At 30.0% G+C, this 14555-nt stretch overlaps 5 protein-coding genes across 5 annotated transcripts; 4 read left to right on the forward strand and 1 right to left on the reverse strand.

Annotated features, from left to right (window-relative positions):
* Positions 1-1199: 1199 nt before the first annotated feature.
* PPL_07403 (uncharacterized protein) lies at positions 1200-1624 on the forward strand (the record flags this gene model as incomplete). The annotated part of the gene is made up of 2 exons (XM_020578238.1): positions 1200-1401; positions 1479-1624. 2 exons carry the CDS (start codon positions 1200-1202, stop codon positions 1622-1624), a joined length of 348 nt encoding a protein of 115 aa, XP_020431833.1.
* A 702-nt stretch (positions 1625-2326) lies between these two features.
* PPL_07404 (uncharacterized protein) lies at positions 2327-2524 on the reverse strand (the record flags this gene model as incomplete). The annotated part of the gene is made up of 1 exon (XM_020578239.1): positions 2327-2524. One exon carries the CDS (start codon positions 2522-2524, stop codon positions 2327-2329), a length of 198 nt encoding a protein of 65 aa, XP_020431834.1.
* Positions 2525-3787: 1263 nt separating this feature from the next.
* PPL_07405 (uncharacterized protein) lies at positions 3788-4451 on the forward strand (the record flags this gene model as incomplete). Its single annotated transcript, XM_020578240.1, has 3 exons — positions 3788-3820; positions 4098-4120; positions 4169-4451. 3 exons carry the CDS (start codon positions 3788-3790, stop codon positions 4449-4451), a joined length of 339 nt encoding a protein of 112 aa, XP_020431835.1.
* Positions 4452-6383: 1932 nt separating this feature from the next.
* On the forward strand, positions 6384-7234 carry PPL_07406 (uncharacterized protein; the record flags this gene model as incomplete). The annotated part of the gene is made up of 2 exons (XM_020578241.1): positions 6384-6543; positions 6618-7234. 2 exons carry the CDS (start codon positions 6384-6386, stop codon positions 7232-7234), a joined length of 777 nt encoding a protein of 258 aa, XP_020431836.1.
* Positions 7235-9459: 2225 nt separating this feature from the next.
* PPL_07407 (uncharacterized protein) lies at positions 9460-14445 on the forward strand (the record flags this gene model as incomplete). Its single annotated transcript, XM_020578242.1, has 7 exons — positions 9460-10744; positions 10818-11033; positions 11121-11371; positions 11473-11822; positions 11907-12171; positions 12230-13403; positions 14318-14445. The coding sequence occupies 7 exons, from the start codon at positions 9460-9462 to the stop codon at positions 14443-14445; spliced, it is 3669 nt and encodes a 1222-aa protein (XP_020431837.1).
* Positions 14446-14555: the final 110 nt, after the last annotated feature.

Below are 14555 nucleotides of genomic sequence, written 5' to 3' on the forward strand. Positions count from 1 at the left end.
AATGGTCAATTTGAATACTTTATATATGTTCTTTGACCGAAAAATAATGATTTTGATGATCATTTCCAAGAAATTATTCTTCCGATTTTCTCTTCAACAAATAATCGTGTGTTTTATAAAAAAAAATTTCTTAGAAAATGATCATGCAAAATTATATCTATTTTTTTATCACTAAACAATTATTCTTTGATTCAAGATTTAATCTTTAAACTATTGTTGGTAAATTTATTTTAAAATTTAAATTTGAATCTTGTAATTATACTGGTTACAAATAGCTTTCATTACTTATTTTGTCTTATTATTTTGATCATTATTGTTGAATTAAATGTCTATTGTTAGATAAAAGATATAAGTAATGATTTTTATTATAAAACAATGAATGAATATCTTTATTTAATTAAATTGATTTTATTTTTGACGCCACGATTTCAAATTTTTTTTCATTTTCAACGTTTGGACACTTCACTTAATTTTTCTTTTTCCTTCAGTTTTTATTACAGGAGAAGATCTTGAACGAAAGATTAATAACCAAGAAGTTATTGGTATCTGGATCTTCATTGGTGTTGATTTGCCAGAATATTTGAAGGAATGACAGCATTGTCTATGACTGGAAGTTCATCGATCAAAGACATGAATACTTTGATTGACTACTTCTCCTAGGACTGTGGTCTTGGTAGTAAAGTCTACAAGTATACCAATATTTATAAATTATTATTTTTTATAATTTCATTGCATTTTATTTATCCAATTCATGATGCAGAAGTTTTAGATTATAATTAAAAAATCTTGGATTAGTTATTAATGTACAATCCAATTATTTTTTTTAAAAAAAAAAATTAATATATAATATATAGATTATAACTACCTTTTTTGGTAAAGTAATAGAATCTAAAGTAATAGAATGATAAGAATCGAAATCAAGCACACCATTAACCTTTTTTTTCAATTTTGTGCGTTTTTTGTGTGAAAAAATGATATTTCATTCCGGAACACCACACCTTCAAGAATGTTGTTTTTATTTTTTTGTTTGGCGTTTGTTTTACTTGAATCTTCCAATTTAAAAGATATAAATTGAATCAATTCAATATGAAATTTCATTCAAACATCTAATCAAATATAAATATATATAATATAATACAATTAAAAAATATCTAAACTAAATATTATTATTAAAAATTAAATTAAATTAATTTAAAGAAATGTCAGTCAATATCAGAGAAAACATTAATGCAATCATCAAAGGTATCCAAGAAAATAAGATCTTGGAGATTTTCGAAAAATACTATGCTGATGATGTTGTGATGTATGAGAAAGGTGATTCAACAAACAGAGTTGGAAAAGATCAAAACAGAAAAGCTGAGGAAGCTTTTGTCAATAATGCAACCATCCATGAAGCAAAACGTATGTTTCATCTATTAGTTAAATAATTGATACTTAAATTAATATTAATTTTAAATCTGTATTTAAATATGATTTAGTTCTCAAAGTTTTGGTTGATGGAAACAACACTGCTTATGAAATGTATATGGATTTCACTTATGGTGGTCACAATGTCAAGAAGACTCAATGGGCTATCCAACAATGGAACAACAATGGTTTAGTTGTAAAAGAAGAGTTCTTTTAAAAAATTAAACTTATTTATCATGTACATTAGAATAAATTCTATTTAACTTTATTTTATCTAAATAATTATTGTTTTTTATTCTTTAATTTTTATTTTGAAGATGAGGTGTACCTTTGAATCTCTGATTTTGGGCAATACAGAGCAAATACATGACTGAAACGATATGAGCATGCTCACATCATAATGTTTCGGTCCCTCTAGATAAATTAGTTTAATCAATTATGCGGTTAACGTGTAACCGCAGAAAGAGATTAAGCTTTCTAGAACAGATACTACACATGATCAAAGCAAATTGCTTTGAGAAGTGATTTGTTTAAATCAAAGTATTACTTTATTTATCTATTATTTTATCACCTGAGTTTTATGGTTTTTTGTTTTTAGTTCTTATTGAAGATAATACTTGAGACAACCAATGTTTTTGTTGAAACATCTACAAATAAATGAAATTTCGAAAATTAACTTGATTTTTTTTTAATTTTTAATTTTGGCCAAACCATTTATTCCTAAAAAGGAACATAAATTTTAAACTTTTAAATATTAATTAAAAAAACTTGGTAGAGTAAATATAGTTAATTTCTATTAAAAAAATTTTTTTAATTATATAATTTGTTTTTTATTTTTTATTTTATTTACAAGTTTGTTCGTATGACTATGAAGTCATATATGTGAAAAGAATGATAAAATTATTTAGTTGTTTAAAATTTATCTTAATATAGAACCAGATTCTTGTTTGTTTGGAAATCCAATATCATTAATTAGATCTGCTGTATTGTAGAATGATTTAATTGATGGTGGACTGTACTTGATTGATTCAGTGGTTGGCTTCTTGGATTCCTTTGGCCAAAACAATTCGTCATTTTTAGAGTTTTTTAAAAGTTTAGAGTAAATTAAATATTCCATTGTATGATTATATGATATTTATTATTTATATTAGTTAAAAATATAGAAATAATTTGAATTTATAAGATATATAAATTTTAATTTTTTTATTTAGATGAATGATTCAATTTCAATTCAAAAAGTTTACTATTTATAGTTATAGATAATTTAATACCAACATAAATGATTTTGAGCAACTTCCAAGAATTGTTTCTTAAAAAAGGAACTTTAATATATTTGATCTACTTGCATCATTCTTTTGATTTTCAATATATAGTATCAAATTAAAAAGTGGGGTTACAAATTCTTTGACTCTTCATTTTAAACCACATTCTATCGCGGAGAATTCAGTTGGACTATGATTTAAATTTTTATTAAAAATCCTTAAACAAAAAAAAAAAAAAAAATAAAAAAATAAAAAAATAAAAAAAATAAAAAAAAAAAAAAATAAAAAAACCTTGTGGAGCTTCAATTTAAATTTAATTTGTTTAACTTCTCCACTCTATTAATTTTCTTTTGTTTTAATTGGTTGATTTCTTATACCAATGTAATAAAACTTTAAAAGTTAGTTGTGAACATGTTATAACATGAGTTGCAAAGAATAAACTAGTCTAGTTAATTAGTAATTTCAGTTTGATATGAACTTCAATTTCAATGCTCCACTTAATTTATTGATACTCACTTAATAATGCCACTCTTTTATTTACTGTTAAAGTTTAGTTATGAAAACACATATATAAAATACAGTTTTTTTTTTATCAAACCTTCTTTATCATTTTTCGTTTCATTATATTATTATTTTTTTTTTTTTTTTTGTTTTTTTTTTTTGTCTTCTACTGACCTTTTAAATGCAAAATGCAATTGCAAGAAGGAGTAACATTCTTAAGGGAAGTGTAAACCAGAAATGATGAAGTTGATACAAGTTTTGTAACCTTAAAGATTGTGTTATATAAATAAATATAAACAACAAATAAATTATAATTGGTTGTTTGTGGCGCTCAAGTTATTATTATTTTTTTTGGCCAAATATTATTTGCAAAAAAAAAAAAAATATTGTCACATGTAATTTCGTCAATAAGAACTAAAAAAAATTAAAAAACCATAAAACTCAGGTGACAGAGTAATAGATAAATAAAGTAATACTTTGATTTAAACAAATCACTTCTCAAAGCAATTTGCTTTGATCATGTGTAGTATCTGTTCTAGAAAGCTTAATCTCTTTCTGCGGTTACACGTTAACCGCATAATTGATTAAACTAATTTATCTAGAGGGACCGAAACATTATGATATGGGCTTGCTCATATCGTTTCAGTCATGTATTTGCTCTGTATTGCACAAAATCAGAGATTCAAAGGTACACCTCATCATCTATATTTAAATAAAAGATAAAAAAAAAACTCAAAGAAATATGATTTTATTCTTTTTTTCATTTCATATCAACTTTTGTCTTATAAAAGTGATGCATCTAAACTATAGAATGTTGATTTGAATTCAACAAATTATCTATAGATACATTGAAAGAAGAGAATAAATAATAGAAAATTAATAAAATATAAAAATTTTTCTTTTTTCTTTTTTTCTTTTTTTTTTCAGACATTGTTTCACTTCCACAAACTGTAGATAGATAAGATGGTTGAATATATTTTAGTTATATTTATACCTAGCGAAGCATTAGAAAAGGTAAAGAATGCACTTTTCGATGCAGGTGGAGGAAAGGTTGGTAACTACGATCGTTGTTGCTGGCAAGTTAAAGGAGCAGGACAATTCAGACCATTAGGTGGTGCCAACCCGCACATAGGACAAATAGATAAGATAGAACAAGTCGAAGAGTGGAGAGTGGAAATGATGATAGAAGAACAATACATCAAACAGTGTATCAAAGCAATGAGAGAAGCACACCCTTACGAGACACCTGTATATTATATTCAAACTCATGTAGAATTATAATAATATAGTCACCAATTATATAAAACGTTCAATCGATCAGCAAAGCAAGCAATCCAATCATTAACACTACAAATATCTAGTGCATAACAAGAAAATGGTAAGAATCTAGCACAATATAGAGTAGAGTTTAAATGATAATAGAAGAACAATATAACAAACAATGCACATAAACAATGATACAATACATTTAAATATATGCTTTTCTAATTAAAACTATCAAAGTTTCGACAAAACAATATGTATTTATTCTAATAGTAAAACAACTCTTTTGTTATACATGGTTCTAATTTTAATTTTACACAATTTAATATTATATTCGAATCTATTTTTTGAATAAACGCATTTCTTAATTAAATTTGGAGTTTTGTGTGTTCAATCAATCTCTATGCATATCACCCCAATTACTTTAAGTTTTTAAACATATTAGGTATTTTTGTGGTTTTTTTTGTGAAGATGGTGGTCCCAAAAAATATCCTTTTAGTGTTTCAAACAAACAACCTGCTTGTTCTTTTTAAATTAAATTAACTATCAATTTTTTTTAGTCACAAATTAAACACAACCTTTCTGAAAAAAGATAACAAACTGCCCATTATCAACAGAATTGCCCACTGTTACATTTATTGTTTTGATCACTGTGTTTCATTGTGATGGTAACCTTTTGGTTTGGTTTTTCTTATTATTTTTTCATTAATTAAACCAATAAAAAGAAAATAGGAAATGAGGAAACATGCAAAAGGGTATGACCACACTAACAGATGTGTTTTAAGAATAATAATATCCAAATATAAATTAACAAACACACTCAGCAAGTTAAGAGCAAGTTTCAACATTGCCCAATAATAATTTTAATGTGCTTTTCTGTTTTTAACCATTAAATAAGGTAATCATATTTATTATTGCTGTTGATGTTGTTGTGGGAGCGAGAATTATTATAATAGTAGTTAATATTAGCTATCACATATTAATAGTTGATTTATAAAAATGATGAGTAATAATATTAATGATAGTTCTATTGATAAATAGTAAGGGTTAAATTTGCATTTAAACAATATTTGGTCATTCAATTTGCTAAACATTTAAATTTCAACAATATAATATACAACTACACTCTATTTATCATTACTACAGCTATTCAATTTCAATATTGAATTTGTTACATATTACTGTTTTATATGTTTTGTTAAAAGGTAACATCAGATGAATATTTGTTGTTTTTTATATCTCCAATCATAAATTTCAACTCTCTCGAAATTGAATCATATTAAATCACTCTTAAATACATTTCTTTTCTATTTCCCACTACCCACAAATTATGACAATGATGACAATACTTTTTCCATATTAAATTAATAATTCATTCACTCACAATCATACAAAAATCAATACAGTTTAAAAATTTTATATTATCACCATACAGTTTATATTAATTCATATAGTGTCAGTGTTGATATAAAGAATAATAAATAATAAAGTGTAGAACTATGTACTAACTATTTATATCATTTCATCCTGATATACATCCAATTTAGGTATAAAATATTCCATTCTAACCCAACAACAAATCATAAACAAAGAAAAAAACGACAAAACAACACAACCACATCTTTTATCTTCCAACAACATCAAATTTTAATTAAATAATACCACTTTCATTCCCCTCATATTTATTTAGTATATCTATCAGCTATACACTTATATCTCACACTCTAATTTATTTGTTTGATTTAAAATTATAACAAAACACACAATCAAACAAAATTGTATTTTTAATTATTATTTATTTTTTAAATTAATTGTTTAAATATTATTTATGTGGAAATATATATATTGTAATTAATACATTTCGTTTATTATCTAACTACAAATAATAAAAAAAAACAAAACTATTAAAAAACTTTGGTAAAATCGATTCCATATTAATTTTATAAAAGAATGTTTCGATGTTCATCTTCATCACTGCTGGTTGGTAATAATGTTACATTTTCAATAATCTATAATACCCAACCAGGTGAAAACCTATTTGTAATCGGATCACATTCACATCTTGGAGCATGGGATATCTCCAGAGCTAAAAGAATGACTTGGAATAATGGTAAAATATTAATTCCTGAAAAAATAAATTAAATTAATTTAATGTTTGATTATTAAAAAATTAATTTAATATAGGATCGATATGGGATGTAAAAGTAGGATTTCCAGTGGATGTGTTTGTCCAATATAAATACTTTGTTTACAATGAATACACAAAAACTCACCGTTGGGAAGATATAGAGAATCGACACATCATGATCAATGAAATAGAGATGTTGGTTCAAGATGATTGGGGAGTTCGTCGAGTCGAGGTTGATACTACCGCCACCGAAGAGGTTTCCAACAATAGGGACTATAAAACCTTGCCCAATGATACCATCGAAGTGGATCCACTTCCCATTTCCGTTTCAAGTCTATATACTTCATCGTCTTCAACATTATCAGCTGTACCTATATTCCCATCGACCTCATCAGCAATCCCTAGTTTTAATCCACCAGCAGTCTCTGTTTTCAATTCGAATCCATTGAAATCATTAACTACCGTTGCTCCAACATCCAGTGTTACATCTAAACCATTTGCTATTTCTTCGTTTTATCCACCAGCTCAACATACAACAGTTTCGTCAACACAACCACCCACCACATCTTTTATAAATACTCACCACCATCATCAATTCCAACAAAACAAAGAGATTTCACCCATTTTGACAACTCCAACATTAAGAGGAGCATCTTTATATGCCGATGCTTAAAAAGAATGTAAAGAAAGGTATAATTGTTTGTATTGTTTATTAGTTTACATTAACCAAAACATAACAAAACAAAACAAAACAAAACAATACCGAAATTTATAATACTACAAAATGTATACATATTCAAAACAAACGAACCCTATCCTAACCTAATATTTATTTATTACATTCATTTTTTAATTAAATAAATAAAATTTAAATCAGATCGATTTTTTTTTTCAACTTTATATTCTTTGCATAATTATTGATTTATAAAACCTGCATCTTTAATTAATTAAGTGTTGATCATCTAATCAATTGAATTATTCAATCTAAATATTTATTATTTAATCTATTTTTGAGTCGAAAATTATAATTAAAAAAAAAAATAACTAAATAATAGATCTGATTTTAGATGCTAGGATCCCAACCAATGAGGATAACGATGAACATCACTTAAGCATTTAAAACCACTTTTTTTATCACCTGTTTTTAGTGTTTTTTTACAACGCGGTATAAAATCTTAAGTTCAATAATATCTTAGGTTGGTGATTGTTTGTTTTTTTTTTTTTTTTTGTTTTTGAACCACACAGTAAAAAAAAATAATAATTAACAAAATTTTGTAACAGATGAATTCAAAAAAGGCGCCGACTTCAACTGCTCATTCATTTTTGGAAAGGATAAAAAAAAAAGCTTTGAAACAAAAAAAAAAAAAAACAAAATCAGTTATTTTTGTTAAATTGATTTGGTTGGCACATTAACTGTGAATGAAATATATATAGCTATTAGCAACCATCAGCAACAGCAACAACAAACAAAAATATTAATCAATAATAAATTAAAAAAAGTAAACCTTTTTTTTTTAAAATCAACAACATTGTAATAGTATATATATCTTTATATTTATTTATTTATTTATTTTTAGAAAAAGAAGTTTCATACAATTTTCTAGATTAGATTCAATTCAATATAGTTGTAGTAGAGTATCATTCTATCAAAAAAAACAAAACTAAAAATCTAGATCACAACCAAATTAATAATACTCAATTATAATATATTTGATCAAATTTACAATTTTATACACTTTCAATCGTATACAAACACAAACACACAACACCCCAACACTTTCAGCACCTGTCAAACTAATCAAACTCCTGCACAGTACAATTCAACATATAAAATCAAATAATTTTGTTTTTTTTTTTTTCAATTTATGTGTTTTTTTTTTTCAATAAATCTGGCGCGCTCGGATTCAAGACCTCTTTAACAGCTAAAATATAATTGTATAACAATAATGGTTATATGTGTTATATAGATATGCATACACCACACAACCGTCAAATAATATAACCATTCTAGTTTTAGTGTAGAGTAAAGCAATCATGATTTGAATAACAATAATTATTATAACCATCAACAACAACAACGCTCTATTTGGAGTAATAACTAGTAAATATACTATTCTACTCAATATTATTGGATTAAAGAAAAGACCAAATACATCAAATCAACAAACAAACAAATATTAATTTTTGTTATTTTAAATTAATAATATTAATTATATGTTTTTTTTTGGTTAATATAATTGATGATGTTTACTGATGATTATAGTGGCTGAGATAAAAGATTGATATAAAACATCAGATAATATTACCATCTTTCATCTTTTTGATTTACAATTTTAATTTCTGTCATTTATTTTTAGTTTTGTTTTGTTTAATTAATTAGTTATTGTCTTTTTTTTCATTTGTCATTATTTTTGTCTAAATAATCTATAATCCAATAATAACCTATCAAAACATCAACCAACAAACATTTTTATCAATATCCTTATTGTTTCATTAATTTCTGATTCTAATACCAAATTTTCATTCAACTTTTTAGGATTAGTGTCGAGTGGCGATCATCAATCAAATCAAATATAGATAGTTTAGATTACATCCGAATTTAGGATAAGCCATGAATTATAATCAACAACAATAACAGCAGCAATAATAATAATCTAAACTTCACACTCACACACCATATCAATCATTTGTAAATTTAAATATAAATAGAATCGTTCAACATCTTAATAATTAAGATTTAAAATAATAATAATAGTAATAATAATAATTATACATATATAAAAGTAAATTGCATCGTAGTACAGATACAAATACAATACATTACATTAGATTTATTATTTATTTTAGAGTTGTGGAAACAATAGTAAATAATAATAGTAGTAGTAATAATATAAAAACATGTCAACATTTAATTTATTCAGTAATAACAATGGAATTGGCGATGGAATGACCAAAAAAGATAAGGACAAGGAAAAGAAGGATAAAAAAGAGAAAAAGGACAGGGAAAAGTCAGAGAAGAAATTAAAGCGTGAACCTTCGAAACCCACCATGTTTCCAAGATTTTTTTCATCGAAATCCAACAATTCCGGCAACAACAACAATATCCAACAGTCACCTGCAATTAACAGTACCGCAATGAATCACTCTCAATCCTATGAAGAGATGTCAATTACCAACTCTGCATCAAATTCAAACACTGATCTTTCAGAGTCATCAACCAACAATACCAACATTAACAATCCAACAACATCAACAACAACAAATTCTGAAAGTTATCCAATTCAAAATGATAATAATAATAATATTAATAATAATGGTGATTTAAATTATAATAATAACAATACCAATAATAATAATACTAATAACAATAACAATAATAACAATGTTAGTTATTCTCTGAGTGGAATAACAAGTGTTGGTGGTGGAAGATTGAATCATGTTGCAACGATAACCAATGGAACAGTCTCTGCAACCTACATGAATAATACATATAAATTGCAATCGACCATAACGGAATCCGACAATTCCATTGACTCTGTCAATCAAACACCACAATCATCAATATCGACATCATCGTCATCGTCATCGCTACGCTCCAGCAGCGCCAACAGTCTCAACCAACGATCATCTTCATTCTCCTCACAGCAATCCAACACCTTTGCAATACCATTCACAAAGTTGACTCAATCCACTGATATGCCAACAAATAACAACAACAACAACAAAAATGTAATATTAAACTCATCTAATGATTCATCTAACAACAACAGTAGTAGTAGTAATAACAATAGTAATAGATCGACTCTCAAAAAATCATCAAATAAAATCAAAAAGATATATAATTCACTGCGCTTTACGTTGAGAGGTGGTGAGAAGTCGAGCAGTCATCCCTACCAGTCGAGCGGTGTCAACGATTTGTCGTCGAGTTCAGGCAGCATCGGTCACATGACTAAATCATCGTCACAATTCGACTTTGCAGTGCCACTGCCGCTCTTTGACCAGCAATTCCCATCGATCATACAGTTTATCAACTCACAGAACAGCAGCAGTAGCAGTAACAATAACAACAGCAACGACAATCTCTACTTTGGTGTACCACTGGCGCATCTCTCGAAACGACAAGACAACGGAACAGGTCTACCTATTCTAGTTGAGAAATGTATATCTTTCCTTGAAGGTTATGGTATGTAACTATTTTAACTAACTATCTTATTAAACATTAATATTAACAAACTACTATTTTTTATATAATATAGTTAATGTTGAAGCATTATTCAAGAATAAGTTTGATATGCAAAAAGTACAGTCATTGAAACATCAATTTGATACGGTCGGTGATGCCAATTTCTTCTACCCAGAACACCAAGATCCAAACGATGTAGCGGCATTGTTAATAGAATTCATCAGTTCATTACCAGATGAATTGTTAAACATTGAGTTGTATCAAGCTGTTATAAGTCATACAAATGCTTGTAAGTAATGATGATAATAATAATATTTAAATACTTTAATAAGCTAAACAATAGTAATTAACTTTACACTTTGTTATATTCTTTTAGTGAAATCTGAATATGGTGGATATTGGGATATACAGTACATGGTTAGTAAACTGCAAAGAGAGGCTAGAGAGACAGTTCAGAGATTGTTAGCATTCCTCAAGCAATTGGTATCACACTCACCATCGCCACAGACATGTTTAGATCAACTGTCTGCTTTATTCACACCGCTACTCGTCAATCACAAGTCACATCTAATCTTACAGCCTGCAACCAATATATTAATTGAAAGATTCGAAGATCTATTCATAGATGTAAGTTATTCTTAACTATATTTATTATTATAACATATTTATTAGTATTTAGTTTATTAATCAATAGCTAACTATTTTATTATTTATTTCTTATTATTTAGAATGATAATAGACCAACGACATTGGCAAGTGAATTTATAATGTTACAAATAGAGAAAGTACTGATACCTTCGAACAACTTGAGAATCGTAAATGATCAAAAGTCAAGTCTCGAGGTTACAGGCTGGGAAACTGGTACACTCTATGTCACCAACTACAGATTGATGTGGATAAAGACAGAGGATGATAGCGGACACTATCTACTGCCTGAAGACTACGATCGTAACAAACAGGAGATGCATATCAAACCCTATCAAATAGAGATTGTACTTACATCCTCTATCAAATGGGAACACGTTGGAAAGTCATCGTCATCATCATCGTCGTCATCGAAATCATCAAAATCAAACAAGTAAGTTTAATCACTAATCATTCAATCAATTAAGAAATGTAAATAATCTAACTAAATATATATTATTATTATTCTTTTTCAAAGGATTCAATCTTTTATCTATTTATTATATTGTAAAGATATGAGATTCCAATACTTTGCATTCCCAGATGATTTCAATATGGATAGATTCAATTTGATATTGGCATACTATATGAATCCAGTCAGTGACTTTGGTAGATTCTTTGCGTTTGTCAATCAAGAGATACTCACCACCGAAGAGAATCAAGAAGGCTGGGAAATCTACTGTCCAACCAAAGAAGCTGCAAGACAAAAGATTGATTTAACAAAAGAATGGAAGATATTTAATGTATGTTATTAGTTAATGATAACTAATTAATCATTTACTTACTTACCGTTTTGTCTAGTTTACAAATAAAGAAAGTATATCACCAAAGAGAGTTGTATTACCGAATAGAGTAGGTGAGGAACTGCTGCAATCGTATGCCAAGAAGAAGATTCCGGTGTTCAGTTGGATACATCCTTATAGACGATCAATGTTGTTCCGACCGAGTGTTCAGAGTGGTGCACCACCACCTTCGATCGGCGGTAGTTTGACTTCGTCCGGTGGTATCTCGATGAGTACAACCAATGCCAGTGTGCAATCGTTGCAAGGATCGACACAAGGCGTCAGTTCTCTAGGTGGCAGTCTCAGTTCATCCACCGAGGAAGGTTCACTCCAACAATCGCCACACAAGAAGCGTTCCGCTCTCGACAAAACATTCTCACCGCGAACACTCAACAAATCACTGTCGTCCAAGAACAAAAAGGATATTTCATTCACGAAACTACCGACTTCAACAACAATACTAACTGATTCCGTAGATATTATGTTGTATCAACAATTTGTAAATAGTGATAACGTTGGCAGTAGTAATAATAATGGAGGAGGATCACCTTCTTTACTTTCACAATCTGGAAATAATTCACCGGTATTTGGATCAGCACAAAGTGGAAATAGTAGTAGTATGCATACTCCACCTTCGCCAGGTGGAAAACGTAGAGTCGAAGCATCGATTGTCTTTACCAACAAGTTGGATATCAATTTCGTGTCGGTCTACGATCAGTTCAAGTTGAATTCAAACATTGTGTTCTTGGGTGTGGCGCCACGCGAAGAGGTCGAACAACACTGGTTCGAACTGTACCGTTCGATCAATATGTTTGATGGCAGTTCAGAGGCATGGCGATCCATTGAGGAGTCGGGCTGGGTAGAGTCGGTGCGTCAGTTGATCGAGGGCAGTGCGCGAATCAGCACGATCCTCGAGGAGGGAACATCGGTCCTTGTGAAACCATCGATCGAATCGAACCTGCATACATTCGACGTGGCACGTCTCACTTCGATCGTCCAAGTGATGTTGGATCCCTACTACAGAACTCTCAACGGTTTCATGACGTTGATCGAGAAGGAATGGGTTCAATACAACTTCCCGTTCCTCAACAACCAGAGTCAGGCGAATGGCAGCGGTGGCAGCGGCAACAGCTCCTCACCAAATACAACACCGAGTTTGAGTGGAAGTATCAGTGGTAGCGGTAGCTCCAGTAGTAAGAAAGGATATGGATCGATTTCCAAGGGTGGAGGTGGAGGTGCACATGGATTCTCAATTGACGATAAACTCAATGTTGATCTCTTTGATTCCGCGTGTAGAAAGTCTCCGGCTTTGTTTGGTGACAGTCATCCTGATTCTGCGGGATGGGTCAACCGTTCGATTGCACCGACGTTCGTTCAGTTTATCGATGCCATCTGGCAGATTCAACGTCAATTCCCATTCCATTTCGAATTCAATGAGTCGTTCCTGCTGTTTGTTGTCAACGAAGCGTTCACCGGTCGTTTCGGAACGTTCCTCACGTCGGAGGTCTGGCGTGAATCCGAGAGGAATGTGTTGCGCCGAACACCATCGGCGTGGGCATACGTCATGCAAAACAATGCACTCTACAAGAATCATCTCTACAAGTACGGATCGAATACACTCTCGCCAAGCGAAAAGCGTGAAGACTATGAGTTTATCAAACCGTCGTACGACGCTAGCCAAGTCGTACTGTGGGCGTCGCTCTTCACCGCCAACATCAATTCGCGTGACTCCCATCATCAACTCTCAAAGAAACTGATTGGAAAGATGAAGGTTGATCTTTCACTGAGCAAACTAACATTCTTCAAGATGCAACACTCGCATCTGGTGTTCTGCGCGTCACTCACCTCGATTGACCTCTCGCGTAACTACTTCAATTCGTTCCCCTCGGAGCTGATTCTCCTCACCAATCTCGTCACTATCAATCTGAGTGATAATCGTATCAAATCGATTCCCTCCGCTCTACTCAAGCTGATTGGCAGCAAGTTGAAGTTGATCGAGCTCAATCTCTCTGGCAATCTACTGGAGTCGATTCACAAGTCGATATGCACCATGTCAACACTGCAGAAGCTGCTATTGGATAGCAATCGTCTCATTATCATTCCAGAGTCGATCAGCAAGATGTCCTCGCTCCGTGTGCTCTCTGTCAACAACAACAAACTCTCGTCGTTCCCGCAAGCCATCTCCCTGATGACCGGACTCGAGGAGTTGTACATCGCCAACAACCACATTCGTGATCTCCCACTCGGTTTCTTCAAGTTGCGCTCACTGCGAATTCTCAATTTGAATTGCAATCTGATTGCCAAGTTGAAGTCACACAAGCTCGACGACAAACTCTTCCTCATGA

The sequence above is a fragment of the Heterostelium album genome (assembly GCF_000004825.1).
Source record: "Heterostelium album PN500 unplaced genomic scaffold PPL_scaffold7, whole genome shotgun sequence".
NCBI classification, from domain to species: domain Eukaryota; phylum Evosea; class Eumycetozoa; order Acytosteliales; family Acytosteliaceae; genus Heterostelium; species Heterostelium album.